The sequence below is a fragment of the Sturnira hondurensis genome, unplaced genomic scaffold (genome assembly GCF_014824575.4).
Source record: "Sturnira hondurensis isolate 20B ecotype Veracruz unplaced genomic scaffold, ASM1482457v3 Scaffold0022201, whole genome shotgun sequence".
Taxonomy (NCBI): Eukaryota; Metazoa; Chordata; class Mammalia; order Chiroptera; family Phyllostomidae; genus Sturnira; species Sturnira hondurensis.
The window spans coordinates 5,332,246-5,351,267 of record NW_028094832.1 but is presented as its reverse complement, the minus strand read 5'-3'; the positions used below and the strand labels follow the sequence as shown (position 1 = coordinate 5,351,267).

The window sequence follows — 19,022 nt, the reverse complement described above, 5'->3', positions numbered from 1 at the left end:
GGGGGAGAGAGAAAGAGAGAGAGAAAGGAATTAACCTGTTGCCCAAATGCAATGACTGCTCCAAAATTTGATGCGAAGTGAACTCACTTGGGACAAGAGAGGTTTGTTTCCATCCACTACCCCCACCTCCAACGTAAGAGACCCAGTCCACTTTCTGAAGAGAGCAGTGAGTGAGGGCTTTGGCCCAGTCTCAGGTTTTCTCCCACCTGCAGGACTTGTGGAAGTCTAGAGTCACACCTTTCCAAGAGCAGGCTCCAAGCGTGACTGGGAAACCCAAGCTCTCCTGCCTGAGAAAGGATCTAATATCTTTGACCCAAATGGCCAGCTTTCTAACATTCCAGAGACAGCCAAGCTGGGTTGCACATTGCAGAGAAACTTCAGAATGAAATATTATCAACACACCCCGTCCCCAGACCCCATCCCTTCTGGCAATGATCAGACATAGGTTAGACTCACAGCACCCTACCACATCAGAAGGAAAAAAAATATCCAACATGTTGGGGGCAACCCTGTAAATGAATTCAAAGGACCCCACACATATTTCCTATGTACCCAGAGTGTTCCCCTCAGCACTGAGCCCTCCTCTGCCAGACACGTTGGCGAGCTCGATGACAGCCGTTTCCTCTGGGCAGCAGCGCCCCCTTTGTGGTCTCTGGAACTCCCATCATTCCAAGGAAAACGGTTTTTACATCAAATATGGATGATGATGATGATATATGTACAACTGTGTATGTACACACAAGTGTGTGTGGGTGTTTCTATAGATTTATATCCTTGCTATATGTCATGTGAGAAATTATGAAAATACTGATTGCTCTTGATTTAGGATCTACGAAAAAAAATCCTATTCCCTGTCATATAGGTAGCTTATCAAAAGAGATCCGGGAACTAATTCAGTTGTAAGGGCCATGATATTGTCTATGCCCTTTGACGCTGCTTTAGCAGTCCACCAGCAAATGCCTGATTTTCACGAACAGGCTCATTGAATCTCAGTGGGAATCCTCAGCCTGCTGACATAGATTGCTCCCCTTGTAGGGGTGTTCAGTCCTACTATTAACATAACACATGAGTCACAATTCTAAATGGGGACACTGTTCTTTAGTATTTTATTTATATTACTACATTTTTTAAAAAAACCTCAAACAGTTTTGTAGCTAAATCAAGAACTCTAAAATCTGTAAATTAATTAAATAGATCTATAAATGAATGGAAATCATCTGCTTCTGCAAGGGAGCAAGGAGTCGTGTATGTGGGTGGGTGTGGATGTTAGGTATGTCAGGATAACTTATTTAGATCTTAATATGTGTTTTTTTTTTCCTATTTTTCTGTCTACCGGTTTCAAGCAGGTGGTCAGGCTTTGGGCTCTCATCTTTAGGGGAAGGCCTATAGTCAGAAATGTAGCTCTGAAACAACCCCACCCTGGCTTTGGTTTATGGAGTTCTTGAACTTCTAAAGGGCTTCCAGCAAGGAGAAGGGAGGGGAAAGGGGGTTGGGAGGCCACGGGGGCGGGGGCAGAAGGAGTGGCCCAGGCCTGGAGGAAGCCTGCTCCCCTCAGATGCCATGGGTTTGGACAAGTATTTCAGCCTGAGGCGAAAGGTGGAGGGGTTTCCCACAATACTTTGCTTATATTCAGATTCTGAAACATTTGCACATTCTCAAAGGGTGACTAGGAAACTCAAATAATGACAAAGAATAAGTTATTTCCTGCTAAACTCCAGGACAATGGTTCAGAGGCAAATTTAATCTGACTTTTTAAAAAAGATCTTCAACATGTGTTTCTTCACCCAGTGTTTCACAGAGCTCTACCTGCAGACAAGTCATTTGTCCAGGGAAGATGTAACTGGCAGATTTGCAGTATATTCTTTAAGTAAAATACATATTTTCTTATCTCCCAGGAAGTCTTTGAGTGAAACTCTGTACCAAAGGCTTGACTGCAAAAGTGAATGATATTTAAAGAATCTTATGTTTTTTCTTTTGAAATGCAAATTAACACTCTTTCCCCGTTTTTCTGGCTTTGAGGAAGACATTCTTATAATATAGACACCTTGTTAATAGAGGAAAGAAGCAGTCATACCAAGAGGCTTCACATTTATCCCTCTGACAAACCTATGAAGCAGCTTAGGATTTTGACTGTAAGGGAAAATAAGCCCCCATTTCTTTACCAAAGGTCATTTAATTGGATATTTATTTTTCCCAGTGTGCAGTGAGCAGATCAACTGGTGAGCAAATTTAAAGTGAAAGCTTGGGAAGATGATGTGAAGTTAGTGAGTGGGTGTCTCTAGGATCCATTAGTACTTACTTTGTAGCAAGAAAATGCGCTTCTACAAAAGTCACTGGGCTTAGGAACATCCTTATGATTTTATAAAATAATAGAAACAAAATTAGGGCAACCTTCTGTGAAATATTTTCCTATAAATATACCCATTAAAAACAGATTTTTTTTTTTTTTGGCAAAAGGCAGAATATCATTTCAAGGCGAGTCTTAGTTTTATGAGATGAACAGTTGTGGCCTGAGAGTAAGAAATTTGTCTCTGTGCTGATAAATACACAGAACCCAAGCTATCAAATTTCTATGCATAATTAATGCCACTGTGGATGTAGGGGCCCACCTGGGAGTCTGTGGATTTCTGCATTATTCATAACCTTGAAACTGACCATGGGCACATGTTTTTTTTCTCCCCCCTGCTGCTGCTTTGCCACCGCATGGATTGCGTCCCTGCAGTACTTCAGTCCTGATGCCAAGATTATCTAGACCACATAACATTTCCAACATGAAGTAATAGCTATCTGGGCAATTCTGAGCCACTTCCTTTGGAGACAGCTGGCCTGGGTCCAGCTCTGCAGCTCTTACCTAAGTCACAGATGGAGCCTCGCTGTCTCACGTGCATCCTTTGATCGCTTACATGCGGGAGAAAATACATTTTGAGGGGTCCTATTTTCACAAACAAAACCATCTTACTGCCGATGAAAGTTAGTTATAAAATGGGATTCGGAATCTGAAGTAGCCATAAATAAGTGATTCGCTTCTAAAAAAGAAAAAAATCGGACCCATACCTTTCGTTTTGAAGGCGAAGTTACACAGTTTGCACACATAAGGCCGGACATCAGTGTGCGTGCGGATATGCTTCTTGAGCATGCTCGGCTTCTTGCAGCGAATCCCACATTCTTCACAAATGTACTTCCCACGTCCACGCCCTCTGACATATACGTAGTCTTCATTTGACTTATACCTGTTTGAAAAAAGGCAACCCAGTGTGTTTTCAAGTCCTTTAGCATGTTATACGAGGGGGGAGTCCCCCTAAAATGGAATTATCTCTTCTAGACGGCGGGCTCCTTATAGTCTAGACCCCCCTCGCTAGGTCAGTGTTCTGGGGACTCGTCTATATCCATGGACAGGTGGGCACTGTTGTGGGAGGCTACCTTCAGCTCCAGCGAAATTTTTTGGAAGACTCAACGCATTGCCCATTTCACAGGGGATGACATACCAGCGCACCTGCCCACACTGTGCTGCACGTGCAGCCGTTCCTGATCAGGAGGCTTGGCCCCGATGCCCCACTCTCTCTGTTCCCCTGATCTCACCCCAAACAATTTTTCTTGTTTCCCAGATGAAAAGAAGCCTCAATGGGAAACATCTGGTTGATGTGGAAGAGGTAAAACAAAAGAAAGCAGGAGCACTTAAGAGGTATCAAAATCTGTGAGTTCAAAAACTGTTTTGTGCCCTGGCTGGTATAGCTCAATGGATTGAGCACAGGCCTGTGAAGCAAAGGGTCGCTGGTTCAATTCCCAGCCAGGGCACATGCCTGGGTTGCGGGCTGGGTCCCCAGTGGGGAGCACGTGAGAGACAACCACACATTGATGTTTCTCTCCCACTCTTTCTCCTTCCCTTCCCCTCTCTCTAATAAATAAATAAATTAAATATATATTTTTAAAAAGCTGTTCTGTGCAGTGGGAAAAAACATCTCAGTAGGTGCATTGCATCAAATGGAGAATACTTGAAAGTTGACTGAAGTTGAAACATGTAAGACTAAATACACAGTTTTTATAAATATATTCCATTTTTTGGGTTCCCCCCAAACCAAACGCTAGTCATTTACAAGGCAAATTTTTATGAAGGACTTTCTACAATCATGCAACTTCTATGAAGCCTATAAAATGTATGCAGTAAATGCCTGAAAGATAGATAACAGATTTGGCATTGTAAAACAACATGTAATTTTTTCTACATGGAGTTCAACATGGAACTGGCCCTTCTAGTAAGTGTAAATAGATGAACTTGGTAGAGACATTCCAACGGGCTCATACAAGCCTCAAAGAGTTGCAGAGCTATGTCGTAGGGCTTTTGCATTCCAGTAAAACTTCCAACTAAGAAACAATCAAAAAGGTATACCAACATGTTCAAATCATCATAGATCATTTCTTAACATTATATCACTGCAAAACATATACTCCTCTAAATTTTCTAAAATTAACGTAGCTGATAATAGAATTCTTCTTTGCAAGTTTCCAGTCTATTTTCACAATCCTGGCACGAGAGTGCCTTGGAAATTTCTAACTTACACAGGCTGAGCTCACCAACTGTTGTCTACAGATTTTATCTGTTCTTCCCAAGGACCGTGAATCTGTATACAAGTGGAGTCTGAATTTCAAGTGGCTTCTGGAAGGTAATGTTACACAATGAAAACTAGAGATTCTATTTTTCAATTAAATTTGAATTGTTTTCCAGAAAGAGTTAACTGAGAGGTTTGAAAGAACATCTAATGAAATCATTAGATGACTTCTAACAATTAGAATGCCTAATGACTGTGTTAGATGAATGAAGTCTTAAGTATGAAATACAATAATAGACAGAAGAAAACTTACAGAGTGCTCAAACATCACATTTTGTTTAAAATATAAAGAAACATGGCCTATCACGAAGTAGGGTAGCACCCTATTGGATAAATCACTGAATGCTATTGTCTCCTAAATCAAAGTGCGGTTGGAATTATGGGCCTAATGTCATTCTTGTAAAGACATTTCACTCCTTTTGAAGAGTCCTTTTTATAATTTCAAAAGGGAAACCAACATACAAAATGCCTCAATTTACTGGGCACTTAAAGGCACTGGATTTACAGTTTTTTCTTACATCTTAGGAGCATTGCGAACTGTTCCATTAGTCCTAGGTAATGCATCATCAGGAATAACAACAAGCTCAACTTCACTCATCCAACACACTGAAGGATTTTTAAGCAAGAAAAATCCATCCATATACTTAAACACCAACTCTGCTATAGATACTTTAATCTTAACATGATCTACCTTTTGGATAGTACCAATCTGGGTAAGAATTAAGTAGTATTAAAAATGCATGGTTAATTTGGTGTGCTCCCTGCTCCTTCAAATCTGTCCCCCTTTACAAGAATTTCCAACATCAATTTATCCTTCAAAACCATTTAAAACTTTTCTTTTATCTCATTGTGTTTTGTAATAAAGTAGAAAAGAACCTAAAGATGCAAAATATCTTTCACCATTTAATTTCACTATTCTGTGCTCCTAAGTAGATGAAATTATCTAAGGAGTACAGAATAAAACTATTTCATAGGAAGCTTATTTTCTTTGGGGAAGAATAATTTAAACTTATCATAACCCATGATCATAATTAAGGGGGAATATATTTTTCCTTCAAATAATATGATTTTACTTTTAATGTCTTAGCTGACTAACTTGCTTCCAGAATAAAAATACAGTAAAGGCCTGTATAAAATATAATTGTACATTAGAAAAATTTATACAAATAAAGTATTTACAAATCCATTCTGCAGGCCCATGAATCTACATAATATGAACATTCATAAATTTTGAAAAAAATAAAGGATATATTTATTTAAATTCTAAAACTAAATTAGATGAGAAACACACACACATAAATTAGATGTTTTTTTTAAGTCATAAACTTTGCAACCACTAAAATAAAGAGTTGATAATATGCTGTTTGTTGTGAACCTGAGTACCCCCAGGTGGAAGTTGGGCCACAGATTAAGAAATGCTTGGGATATAGGCAATGAAAGGAGGAAGGAAATAAATACAGGAACAATCCTTTTACATCATGAAAACACAGCGATAAAATGTTCACATGCCCTTTTTCACCTGTGTCCTTCGTTAGCCGCGACGGGCTCCCCAAAGCATGCATTTGCCATGAAGGTCTCTAACCTAGTTCCAGGGAGCTGCTGGGAAGAAGGCTACAGAATGTAAGGCGGGTGAGGCAGCCACGGGCACCTCTTGGTCTCTGAGGAAAGGTAAAGTCTGTATTTCTCTCGTTTGCGTTAAAAGATGAGAGGTGTCAGAAGGACTGAGACAAACCTCACGACTACATTCAACAGTGAAAATCCAAGGCCTCCGCCCAAAAGACGCCAAACCCACGAGGGAATCAAACTCTATCGTCCAAACTGAGAATCCATGTGAGAAATCAATACTTGATATCACTAAACATTTTATAGTCAAAGAGATACTATTTTGTCCTCCAAATACGATTGGAATAATGCATGCTGTTGGAAACATGTAAATTATAGACGTGCTATACAGGTAATGCTAGTTGCATCAAAGTCCCCTAAACTTAGTTAATGTGCTTTAAATATTTGTTTAATTGTAAAAGCAAAGATCTGGGCTTGTCTCCCACTGACTAGATAAAAAATACATTTCCATCAAAATCTAAAACTAGACATTATGCATATGTGTGATTTTTCTCAGTTATACAGACAATGACGTCATTGAACCTGAGTGTTTTCTACCACTCAGAATTTAACATTTAAAAATAAATTCCTAAAGACAACAAAATGTCACAGACTAGATTAGAGGGGGTGAGAAAGCATGACAATGGAATGCAGTGTGGTCTCCTGGCTTGGATCATGGAGCAGAAAGAGGATATTGATGGAACTGATGAAATCCCCCAAAAAGTCTGGAATTTAGGTAATAATAAAAGCAATAAAATAAACCAATAAATTAACTAGTTCCTAGGATGATATAGGAGTGTACATGATCACATTTTTGTAAGCACAGAATAAAAATGTTAATTAATAACACAACACATGTCCACAAAAATACTATTAGATAAAACTGTCAAGATTCCACTAACTTAGCCAATTTCATACTACATTAGAGGCATAAAAATTTAAAGCAGAGGCTCAAACCATAGGCAACAGGGATGCTTTCATTAAAAGTCATGAACGCAAGGGCATGGACTTGTTGTCCGTTACCAGCCAGAGTTCAGACGGGTGGACAGAAAAGGAACTCACTGTGTGGTTCCCACGTGCACGCGTTCCAGTGTTTCCAAGCAGACATGGGGGCCCATCCGCTCCGACTTAAAACCCAACAGTTTGCATTTGCCCTTACGTTTCCTTACCCTCCTTCGAAGATTTTAATTCGGATTGGCTCAGTTTGTTTGGATCCAATATCTTTATCTCCATGAATATCTCCTTTCCCTCTTTCCTTTAAGATATTTCCCACTAGTTTCCTCTCTAGTTTGCTGCCGAACACAAAGGACGCATCAGGTTTCATCTGTGGGACAAAAGGAGAGAATCATGTCATGTGCTTCCTCCACGACAAAGGGGAAGCTCACAGATCCCACTCTTTCGTGATCTCTGAAAATTAGCCTAAATTCCATGCTGACAGGCCACGGCCTGCTAGGTCATTAACACAGGTCTGGAGGGAGAAGGACCCAGAAGAATTAGTCCCTGAGATAGAACTTCATGGCACCAGGGTGAAGGAGATGCTTTGTGGCTAGGACTTCTGCTAGGACCCTCATAACTAAGTTCACACCAGTAGCTTCTTTCACCCACGGGCGAGCCTGATGCTGCACAGGACTCCCCAGCTCTGACCTGGATTTTATTTGCAAGTTTTAGACAGCCCTTTCCTATGTAATCTGCTCAGCACTGAAACCCACAACACAGAATGCTTTCAGAACAACATTCATTACCTGAGCGAACTGCTTCCAAGCACTTGATGATGTCAGCTTGCCGGTTCCAGGCCTGTGCATAGCAGCCAGAGTATAAATTTCTGCGGTGATTTTTTGCTTTGACCTCAGAAGAGCCAGAGTAGTCTTGGTGTTCAATCCCGATGGGTTTGGGTTACAGGAACTAATGCACCATGAAGCATAAACCGAGGATTTGAAGGTGGCCTGTTGCACATAACTGGGTTTGGTATAATTCAAGAAGCACCAACTCACAGTAGTTGTTGTCCGCAGACTGGGGAACTGGAGAATCTGCTGGAAATCAGCCACCTCCGTGAAAAGAAGTGTTGAGTTTGCCGCTTTCCCGCTTGGGCCGGAGGCCATGTGGACCAGCATGCCGACAGGCAGCTTCTGGCCCCTTCCTGGCTCTGCCATCTGACTGTCTCCCTGAGGCAACGAGGAACTCTGTGGGCTCATGCTCATGTCGGAGGCTGTCTCATCAACATCCAGTTCATCTGAAGACTCCTTGCTCTCAGAAGGCCCACTGGACCTCTGCTCGAGAGAGGGTGCCCTGGAGCTGGGAGGGAATGGCTCCCTCGGGGGCGCACTGGCAGAGGGATGGTCTTGAGACGAGGAGGGGGACAGCGAGGACAAGGACGAGGACCCCGACTGAAAGCCGTCCTTCGGCTCAGAAGTGCAGCCTTGTCGCACCAGCTGGGGTTTCTGTGGGCGGGACAGATCCTTTTTGATGTCCGAGTTGGTGAGCTCCACAGCACTGAGCTCCTCCACGATCTGTCCGTACATCTTTTCTTCTTTGACCCTTTTCTGCTGCTTTGTCTCCATGAAGAGTTCTAAGCTGCTGGCGGGAGAAAGCATCCGCTTGCTGCCTCCCAGGGTGGCGACACCGTCGGAAGTGGAAGGCAAGCACAAGGGAATTGAGGGCTCTAAGCCAAGGGGTAAGGTTTGAGGTACTTTCCAGATGGGGTATTTTTCCAGGCCTGCATGCTGCCCCAACACCTGGGCTATGTTAAACCCTATCCCTTGCATGGCCGCATTCGTTACCAGCGTTCTTTGGGTCATATTCTCATCCACTTTGCATATGACAATCGCAGGACTGTTCTGCCCAAGTATCTGGGAGATGCTTGTGTACATGACACTCCCATAGGACGGGACATGGGTCTGGATCCTAACAGGGACCACCGTCCCCGGTAAGGACCGCAAAGGCCCGGCAGGCGCCGAGGCAAACTCTTCTTGAAGAACCTGCTCGGAGGGCACATCTGTTGACTTGGTGCTCTGGTCTGACAGAAACTTGGGAAGAAGGTTCTTTGAGTGTAGCCCTGATGTTCCCGAATAACCCGGGTAAGTTTGCTCTTTTGTGTGTGCATAATCAGCAGCTTTCTTTCCAGTGTGCTCTGCAGCGTGCTCTAAGGGGTAGCTGGGATGAATTTCTGCCTGGAAAGGCTGCTTGCCATAGCTCTTCTGGGGACGTGGCACGAGAGGGTGTGGGCAATGGGCCTGCCACCACGGAGGCTGCTGGGCCGGCAGGTGAACCATACAGACTGTAGGGTACTGAAACGGAAACAAGGCGTTCTGGATCGGAGAGAACGGAATCGACTCCTGATGTGGAAATAAATGTGGCTGTTCGGACAGGTGCTTGCTTGCCATATAGGATGTTGGCTGTATCAAGGGATTTCTCAGAGACTCCTGACTGTCCAGGTGCAGGATCTGTTGTTGGGCCAGGTGCAGCGGCCCTGCCCCCAGCTGGGCACAAGGACCCACCAGCTGCTTCCCTAGGTCCTCTGCCTGGAGAGGGGGCAGCACAGAGGATGGGGCGTGGTGCCATGTGGACCTGAGGCCAGCGTGCAGGTGTTCCATCTGCTCCTGCTTGACGCCCAGGTCGGTCCCGGCCTCACCCTGGGCAATCTCAGGGGAGCCGCTGAAGGAAGCCTGCCGAACCAGGAAGCATTTCTTCCTCTCGCGGGATGGGGATAACGTGGAGGCCGATGTCCCTGCCACCGGGGCGTGGGACAGATTCCCATAATCAAATGATTTGCTCCGAGTCTCCGGGACTTCAGTTGGGTGAGGGCAAGGCATCTGCTCAGACGAGCAGCGTCGCATCTCTTTCTGGTGGTGGTGGCCCGGGACAGACAGTGAATATGAACCAGCAGGGACAGTCAAAAACTCTGAGTGCTTCCCGAACTCATCTTGCTTATTACCGGGTGCGGCAAGCCTAACGGCGTCTTCTCTTTCGAAAGACACTGAGAAACTGGAGCTGTGGGACAGGTTGCTTTCCTGGCTGGGGCTGCGCGACAGGCCGGTGCCTGTGGACTCAAAGCTCGACTCCCCGGAAGAGTGCTCCATGTCGGCAAGTCGTAGCCGCTTCTTTTTGGGCGGCAGCTTCTCAGCTGGGAGCTGGGAAAGGGTCTCGCTTCTCTGGGGCCACTGAAATTCCTCCACAGGCTTCTCTGGCTCTTTGCTCTGGGCTTCTTTCTCCTTGTCTGGCTTGTCTGGCTCCTCTGTCACTCGAATCTCGGGAACCTGAATGTTGTGCTGGCGAACCAGCCTGGGCTGTGCGTGGCACACCTGCTGTTGAACCTGCTGACAAGGGGACGGCTTCCCCCCGCCTTCTGCCCCCTCCCCGGGGGGAGCCCACTCTGGGCTCACCGGGGCTTCTGAAATCTCACTGTCACAGGTCTCAGAAGGCGAAGAGGCTTTCTCCTGTGCACTAGGCACCAGTTCAGATGACTCGGACCTTTCGAATGAATTGGGTCGGCTCAGTGAGTTTGTGTGTTGAATCACAGAAATCACATTTCCTGCAGGTTTCCTGGCCCCTAGGTCTGACCCCTTGTCTGAATCGGTGGCTGACGGTAATTCCTCTGACCCTAGAGATGGACTTCCAGAGTGCAGTTGGGGTCGACAAGGGTCAAAGCGCTCTGAGTGACCATGAGAAGCGTGGTCGTGCGCAGCCACGGCGAATCCACTTCTTCCACCTTCCTGCAGCTGCAACTTGGGGTCATAATCAGAAGTCATCATGGCCACAGGAGTGCTCACAACACTGCTGCAGATCATGGGGGTGTCCTCCTCATCTCCGACACTCTTCTCTTTCCGGCGTTTCCTGTTTTCACACGTAGGTCCGAACATGGTGGGTGCTCCCTGCAGTGGGACCGAGGGGTCCATAAAGTACTCGCCACCGTGCTTTAAAGAGCTCAAGCAGGAAATGTCCCTGTAGCTTGGCTTTGCTGTTTCAGAGTCTTCCCACTTCTTGTAAGGTTTCCGGCAGACGTCATAGTCATAGCCAGCCCTGTCCCCAGGAATCAATTTCTTTTCCTTCAAGGATGAACCTGAGATACTCTTCACCATCCTGCCGTGGTGTTCAGACTCCAGGTGCCCCTCCTGGACTGAAGGCAGCTCAAACGCAGCTTGTCTTCTCAGCATGCGCTGAGGGGGGATCCCGACGGTCCCCGGATAGAACACGTCATCGGAGCCTGTCATCCTCTCGTCAAATGAGTGACTTCCTCTCAGGGAAGGGGGGATACTCAGATTAGTTGCTGAAGAAGTTGGCATGGAGTTGCTGCGGATAAGGGGGGAAGAGTCCACAGGAGCTTCTAAGAGAGCTGGGTTGCTGCCTTGGAAATTTGCAGGGTAAAGCTTTCCTTCGTTCCGGATGGATGGTGGAATAGTCTGGGGTTGTCTGGACTCACTGTTGAATTTGGTGGACTTCAGCATGCTTGTCTGAGTGGGATCGACTTCTCCTTTGCTTGGGATCAGCTGTGAGACAGGATCTTCGAACATCTTGACCTCTAACCTGGTGTTGACGTGCGGCAACGGCTCCATCACACCCTTCCTGCCCATTGTGGCACGCTCCTGACTTGTGGCTGTGACACTGAGTGTGTTCCTGGGGCTAAGCCGACAGTATTTGCCGAAGATGATTTCTTCATAAGACTTCGCGTTTGTGTTTGGAGGGCTTATTTGCTGCTCTGCACTTTCTGAGCGAGAAAAGTAACCAGAGTCAGTGCTTCCTTTACTGTGCGGGCTCAGAAGGTTCAGAGATGGCTCAGAATCTTGTCCTTTTTTCTCTGACAGTCTTAGTGCAAGTTTCTGTTTCACTGTGTGGGAGTCATCAGCCTTAGTATTTAAAGCCAGGTTGGGCAGCATATCGGAGCCAATGTACTGAGAGCTTTCATTAGCTAAAGGAACCCCACTTTTAGGGATGATCAGAATCGGCACCTTCATTGGACCTCCCAGTGATTCTTCCAATGATCCATGATAGCCCCCTCTGCTTGCAATATCCAAGGGGATCGGCGGACCGGGACTCATTTTGTCGGAGGCCTCGACAAATAAAGAACTCTCCTCATCTGTGTCTGTACTCTGCTCACCATCCGAATGTATTTCTGCTTCTACGTCAATAAAACCAGCCTCTAGGTCCAATTTAGATACAGCTGACTCCGTGAAAGGGACTAAGCCTGCCTTAATTGCGTGGGCATGTGACTTCCTGTGCTTGTACAAATTGCTCTTTGTCTTGAAGGAGAAGCCACAAGGTATGCACGGATATGGGCGCTCGCCAGTATGGGACCTGATGTGTTTTTTCAGCACGCTCGGTTTGGCACATGCCCTGCTGCAGTAAGGACAAATGTACTTGCCGGGCTTCTTGGGTTTGTGCTCTTTCTTGTGAGCATCTTCTGACTGTTCGATACTTTTCTGGGAGTACTGGCTAAAAGCAGGGTTCAGACTTGAAATCTTCTTTCTAGGATAACCACCACTGTGGCCATGGATAGGAAAGGGAAACAAGTCCTCAGAGGCAACAGGGGGCAAAGGGCCAGGGAAAAGCCACGGAGGGCCTTCGAGGCTCTGCTGTGGCTTGTTGCTGTGCATGACCCCCTGCGGCAACGAGGGCTGCGGGAAAGAGAGGGAGTGTTGGCATGAGTAAGGACTCGGACGGTGCGGTGGGTATTGCTTCTCTGGGACCTGCTGTGCCACGTCACCAGGGGAGGCCAGCTTCCCAGAACCGAAGAGCTGTGCTGTTGCTGGGTTCCCTATTTGCTCCGGATCTATTTGCGGTTGCCGCTGTCCTTCTTGGCTGCCAAAAGTGCTCATCTTAATAACAGCTGATTGCTCCTGTCTCCATCTACCTGATGCTTTATCAGTTTCTCCAGACCTTGAGGTAGCTTTTTGTCCTAGAGCTGTGTCCCCAGTGTCCATTTTCGTCACACAAGGTCGTAAGTGCTAATTGGCTGGAAAGCCCTGCAGACTCATGGAGCGTCTCCAACGCTGTGCTTTTCAAAGCTTGCTTGCTTCCATGTTCCAGGTGTCTGCAAGCTCGCTGAGCACGCCTCCTCTTGGCAACCTCTGACACCCACCCCGTAGGCTAGGGGCAATGTCCTTGGGCCAGGGCTATAACACAGTTCTCTCCATTGCAGCAACGTCCACCCAAAAGCTAAGTGCAAGTCTGTGAAATTTTCTTATGGCATTTGAATATTTTCAACTCGGATGAAATTGGGATGACGAATAGTCTAGGAGAAATTCTGTCCATCAACTAGAGCAAAGTCCAATCGCCAGTTTCACTGAGATAAAATGATCTGGGAGGGGAAACAAGTACAAAGAGATTGTCAAAAACAGTTATCAAGTGAAAAACCAAAACCAATCCTAAATAACCAGCCTGAAATTAGATAAATTGGAAGTGATTCTTACTCTAAGGAATTTTTTATGGCCATTACATTATTTCCACAATTAAGGGATATTAATATCAAACTTAGCATTAACTCATAAGCATAAATCTCTTCAATGCTTGAATTGTGATCATCCTTTTAAATACACATTAATTTTGGTTAGAAAAGAATTTTAAGAACAACTTTTGATATTATTTATAAAATCATAAAAATCTTAAAAGCCTTCATTAAAATAACTTTAGAGCTATTTCTTACCAAGTTGTATCAAGCTGGTTCACATATTTCTTTGTATAGAGATATTTTATAGCTTAATATAAAATATAGACTTGTAAGTATATAATTTAATTATGTAAACATATAAATATATAAGAATATATAATGAACAACACAGACATGTTTACAGCTTAAAAGCAGTGATTAGTAGAGCTCAGCTAAGTCTGTAAGAATCGATGATTGCCAAAGAACTTTGGAGAAAGCAGGAAAGTCAAGATAAATAAATACTTATATAGAAAACCTTCATAATATGGACAACAAAACATATTTTAGGAAGAGCTGAAAAGTGTGATGACTACCTGAGCGGTGTGGAGTGCTCGTGGGCATGATTGTCTCGACGCTTCCTGGGGGGGAAACAAATGCAGTCAGGAGAAATTGCCCTGCGTGTTACATCGCAACACTGCTCCAATGTTTGCTGCACAGAGTGCCAATTTAAAGTTCACTTATCCCAGAGTTTGCAATGCTGCGGCAACACTGCTGCTGCACACAGTGTCAATTTAAGGTCCATGTACACCAGAGCTCACAACACTATGTGTCCTACAGAATAAAAGCAGGTGACTTCTTAGAATACATTGTAACAAAGCAGTGACATTACACTGACATGGTGTCCAAAAATGATTCAGAGAGGAAAAGGCATACAAAGTGCGGAGTAATATTTTCTAAGGTATAAGATTATTATATGAAACAAATCTTGGTTTTCTTGACACAATTAGCCTGGTTCCAATCCCTTAGACAGTGAAAAATTGAAAATAGCAGTTTTCTTTTTGCATCTATAGCTTTGAGTATTTAAAAGAATACATTTCCTCCTTAGGAAATGTACATCACAAGCAAGTAAAGGATTCCTCCAGATGACTGTGGAGAACTCAACAACTTAGAACCTATCAGACTTCAAGTGATGGTCAACTTTCATAAGCAAATTTCCAATGTAGTCCCCAGAGGATTCTGAGCACTTCAGTGCTCACTTGTGCTGGGCAGGCAACATGTCAGTGCTTACCAAAGTAGAAAAGCTCATGCCTGTGGGCCCAGGAATTCCACTGCTGGGAGTCTATCCTTACAGGTGGACCTGTGCAAATGCACGAGGAATTGTGTACAAGGATTGCTGAAATAAATTAAAGCTCCATCATAAAACTCAACCATCTACGGAAATGAAGGACAGCTATGAGCACCACTATAAAAACTCATTCCAAAAGACCGTAAGGTTGAATGTAAAAAAATGCTTATTGCACCCTAGGTTGTATTTAATAATCCCATTTGTGTAAAAGAGAAACAGGTAATAAACAGAAAATTTAGGCAAAGATGGATGTGACAGCTTTTAACAGCAGCTAAAGGGCAGAAGTGGCCCAGGGAGTCAGAGGGAGGGGCGGGAAAGGATTTCTACTTTTCACTTTATGACTTGCTGTGCTTGCTATTTTTGTTTATATTTTTAACCCAAGCATGCTCATCTTTTAAATAAAATATTGTTGAAGAAAACAAGATGCAAATGTACTACAATTTCCCGAACTAACTCTCAAGTACCAGTCTTACTTTCACATCAAATTTGCTCTCTCATACAGAATGGCAATGTAATAACGATAACAGCAGTTACACTTAGAAAAGGGAAAAGGAAATGCAAATTCCCACGGGAATAAGAAGGCTTTGGGATGAGAAATCAGTAGGCACAGGTATTGGTGGCAAGAGATCTGTCATCAAAATATCCTTCTGCGGCTGACAGCCATGCAGATTTGTAAGGCACTCGCTGCAAAAACTAAACAAGTAGCATATTAACCCCGGTTTGCTAAAAAGTTTTAGTATTGAACTGAATTTCCCCCCACGGTGATTCTTCTACACATCCCTCCATAGGTAATAAGGCAAAGATGGAAAGAGAAGTAGGGGCCTTGTAATACCGCAGTGCAAACCTACTTCGCCTGCGCCAGCAACCATGCTAGCAAGAACACGCAATGTCAACCCCAAATAGGCTAATTTTTGTTCAATTAGCTAAATATTTAAGCTTCTTATACATATAACCTTTGTCACACTTTCAGAGTTAAGTTACACCTTCTAAAATGAAAATAAAATGCATTTTTTGAGTCAAGACAGAAACATTTGCAACTATTTCCTTAATTAGAAGTCAAAGCTTGAACTGATTCATATCAAGGTTACTTTCCATATTTAATATTTTATCATGGTATTGATCTATGCACACAGCTTCAATGCTGGTAAACAATAATTTTGGTCGTTTAGTATGCAGTTACCGTATGCTGACAACTGGTGTAGACTTACATATACATTCTCTTATTTGACCTTCACGACAGCCCTACGCAGTTAGTGTTATTTCACCTATTTTACAGCTGAATATGATCCTCAAGTAGGTTGAGTGTCAGAACGAAACCGAGTCCAGTTTGGCGGACCTCCGAGCCTATGAGGTCTCGCCTCTGCTGTTAAGTTTGATCGAAACCTAATATAACCCATCACTTGTTCCTAAATATTTTTACGTGACTCCAATAGTTTTAATGCTTACATTTTTCATGGTTGTGGGAGAATATATGAGTCTTGCAGAGAAGTAGCATTAACATTGCCATTTCCTAAACAGCAGACAAATCCATACTTTAAAGAGTGTTCCAAACGTGTACATTAGAGCATCGATGAGGACAGCTGTGTATGAGAACAGCCCACAGCAAACAACCGGTTCGCTTACTTTATTCATTTAAAAGGGGGACTGGGTGGAAAAGTGCAGGGATTAAAAAGTGCAGATTGATCATTACAAAACAGGGGGTGTGGAGAAGGTGCTGCACAGAAAGCAGTCAATCACATCGTGATGACAACGTGTCACCGGGGGTGGGGGGTACTGGGAATGTCAGGGGGGGCACTGTGGAAAGTATATACTCGTCCTACCACTCTACTGTACATTTGAAGCTAAAATAAAGTAATATTGAGTGTAAACTCTATAAAAAATAAAAAAATTAAAATCATTACTTTTAGGGAAAATAAGAGCCTCATCAAACTGAAAATTAGGAATATGGTTGCTTCCCATTTGTTAGTTTACACACAATTGTAATTTTACTTACAATGGAGACTTCATATATAAAATTATATGAAAAACAGGACTGAGATAGTATATTTACTAATTACGTAGAATATAATATTTCCATTGCAGTGAGATACCTTAATAAACCAGAAGGTTTTAATTTTATAATTTACAGTAATAATTAAATAATTAATAATTAATCATTAGAACCATTACACCCTCAACAAGACACATATAATTCTTATTCTTAAGGACATATCACATAAAAGAGATGTATCAAATAAAATTAATAAAAAATAGCTATAACAATCTGCTGTTAAAAAATAGACCAGAAGATGAAAAAGAGATTTACATAAAATTTAAAAGCAGGTGTTTAATAGTCAGAACAAAAATGACCTAAACATCTAGTTAATTGTTCTTGGATTTAAACTTTTAGGAAAGGGGGCTAATCAGAAAAAGTCATATATACTCTTTTATTAAAAAAGTAACAATCAATTTTGCTGATATTAACATGTTATCATCCTGTACTCCAAGAACATTTGTTATCCAGAAAATTTTTTAAATTCAAAACTTTGATCCCAGTAAAAAAAACCACATTGACTCAATTACGCAAATAGCTTCTGTCGGAAAAATCTCTTCAAGTTTCTAAGGTACACCTACCTAATACGTCCTACCACTTCATCACAAAATCAGATGGCACCCCCTGCCGCATCACCTCCTCCTGGACGCTCAGGAGGAGCCCTGTCTGTGGCTAAGGGGATGCTCCCAGCAGTACCCGGGAGCCCCCCCTCATCTGAGAGCAGGGGGGGCTCCCTGCTCTGCCCTTATCTGAACTGCACTGTCCAAATTCTCACTTCAGTGGGAAGCTTAAGAATATTACTCAAGAACTGGAAATCATTACTATTTCCCACGAACCTTTTGCATTAGATTTTAAACCTTTTTTTATGTGAATCCTTTATATTAGATTTTAAACATATTTGAGGGTATTCTCTCCAACACCAAGTGTTATCCATAAAATCGGTTTCCTGTTTGGAATTTCTGAGACATGCAGCGAAAGGTAGATGGGAGAGGAAACGAGTGATCAGTCTTTTGGGGGATTTACTGATCATATTCACGAACCATTAAACATGTGGGCTCTTTTCATTAACCTCCTGTCTGCAGTTGCTTTGTTGTTGAAACTGAGAGAACTCTGCAGTGTAAATTGTGTTCCCAGATCCATTCCAGGGCATGGCACGACTGTCTGTCTCTTCACTAAGCAGGAGTTGGGAGTGTTCAACAGTCTTTGCTATTCTCCTCAACTCATATTTAGGCAAAGAAACTCACTTTCAAAATCGTAAGACTTCCGCAGTTTAATCCAAAATTTGATCAGGCCATTTTGACATGTTTTTTGAGGGGACACCTTTACTTAGTAATATAACTCTACCAACAACGGTATAAATTCCTGAGCTTCTGTCTTATTGTTTAAATGTATGAAAATGCTTATAGATTGGGAAACAGTTTCTTTGGATCTCATAACATTATTACAAACCATCAAATGTACCACTTTATACACCTACAGTTTTAGTTTGATTTTCTCAATATGGATCTACCTAGTGCTTTAAAGATCTATAGTAATGAGCTTAATTATAGCTATATCACTTCTCTATGACTGGGTAAATTATTTCACTTTTATTTACTCTAATTGTTAAAAGTAAACGTCCAGTTTTCCTAATCAATCTATATGTTTAAAAAATGCAGTATTAGAGCAATTCTCACATAAAAGCAGCCAGTTATCATTTCATTCCCTCTGAGATTCCTTTTTATGGTAACCAAACCCACGCAAAGTCATTTTTGGCACACACTGCCAACAAAGGAGAGGTATTCCAAACACGGTTTCACATTCCCATTTAAAAGTTCCCCTAATGTCTTTCAGTGCTACAGAAAGAGAAAGACATTTTGCTGGAGGATGTGGCTTCCGGGTTGCCCGTGGAAGGTGCCCCAGCCCCTAGGAATCTACCTGTTGGTAAAGACGGGCACAATGAAGCAGGCTCAGCACATTTTCCAGAGAGGGGCTGTGATGAAAAAGGTATTACCCTCCACGTGGCTACTTCCGAGGCAATGGAACTAAAGGAACTGGGCAAAAGAAAAGAAAATGATACACAGCATGGAAGAGTAG

At 43.2% G+C, this 19,022-nt stretch overlaps 1 protein-coding gene across 3 annotated transcripts in view; it reads right to left on the bottom strand.

Annotated features, from left to right (window-relative positions):
* The window catches only part of HIVEP2 (HIVEP zinc finger 2), a 182,688-nt gene that overhangs the window by 9,616 nt on the left and 154,050 nt on the right, over positions 1–19,022 (bottom strand). For 2 of the 3 annotated variants that reach the window (XM_037034756.1, XM_037034758.1), the window contains 4 exons: positions 14,163–14,207; positions 7,952–13,500; positions 7,379–7,533; positions 3,055–3,230 (listed from right to left, as the gene is read on the bottom strand). In XM_037034756.1, the coding sequence (XP_036890651.1) occupies positions 3,055–3,230; positions 7,379–7,533; positions 7,952–13,123 (5,503 nt within the window). In that variant the 5' untranslated portion in view covers positions 13,124–13,500; positions 14,163–14,207. The remainder of the gene's footprint in view (positions 1–3,054; positions 3,231–7,378; positions 7,534–7,951; positions 13,501–14,162; positions 14,208–19,022) is intronic. The other variant, XM_037034757.1, reaches the window with a different exon arrangement.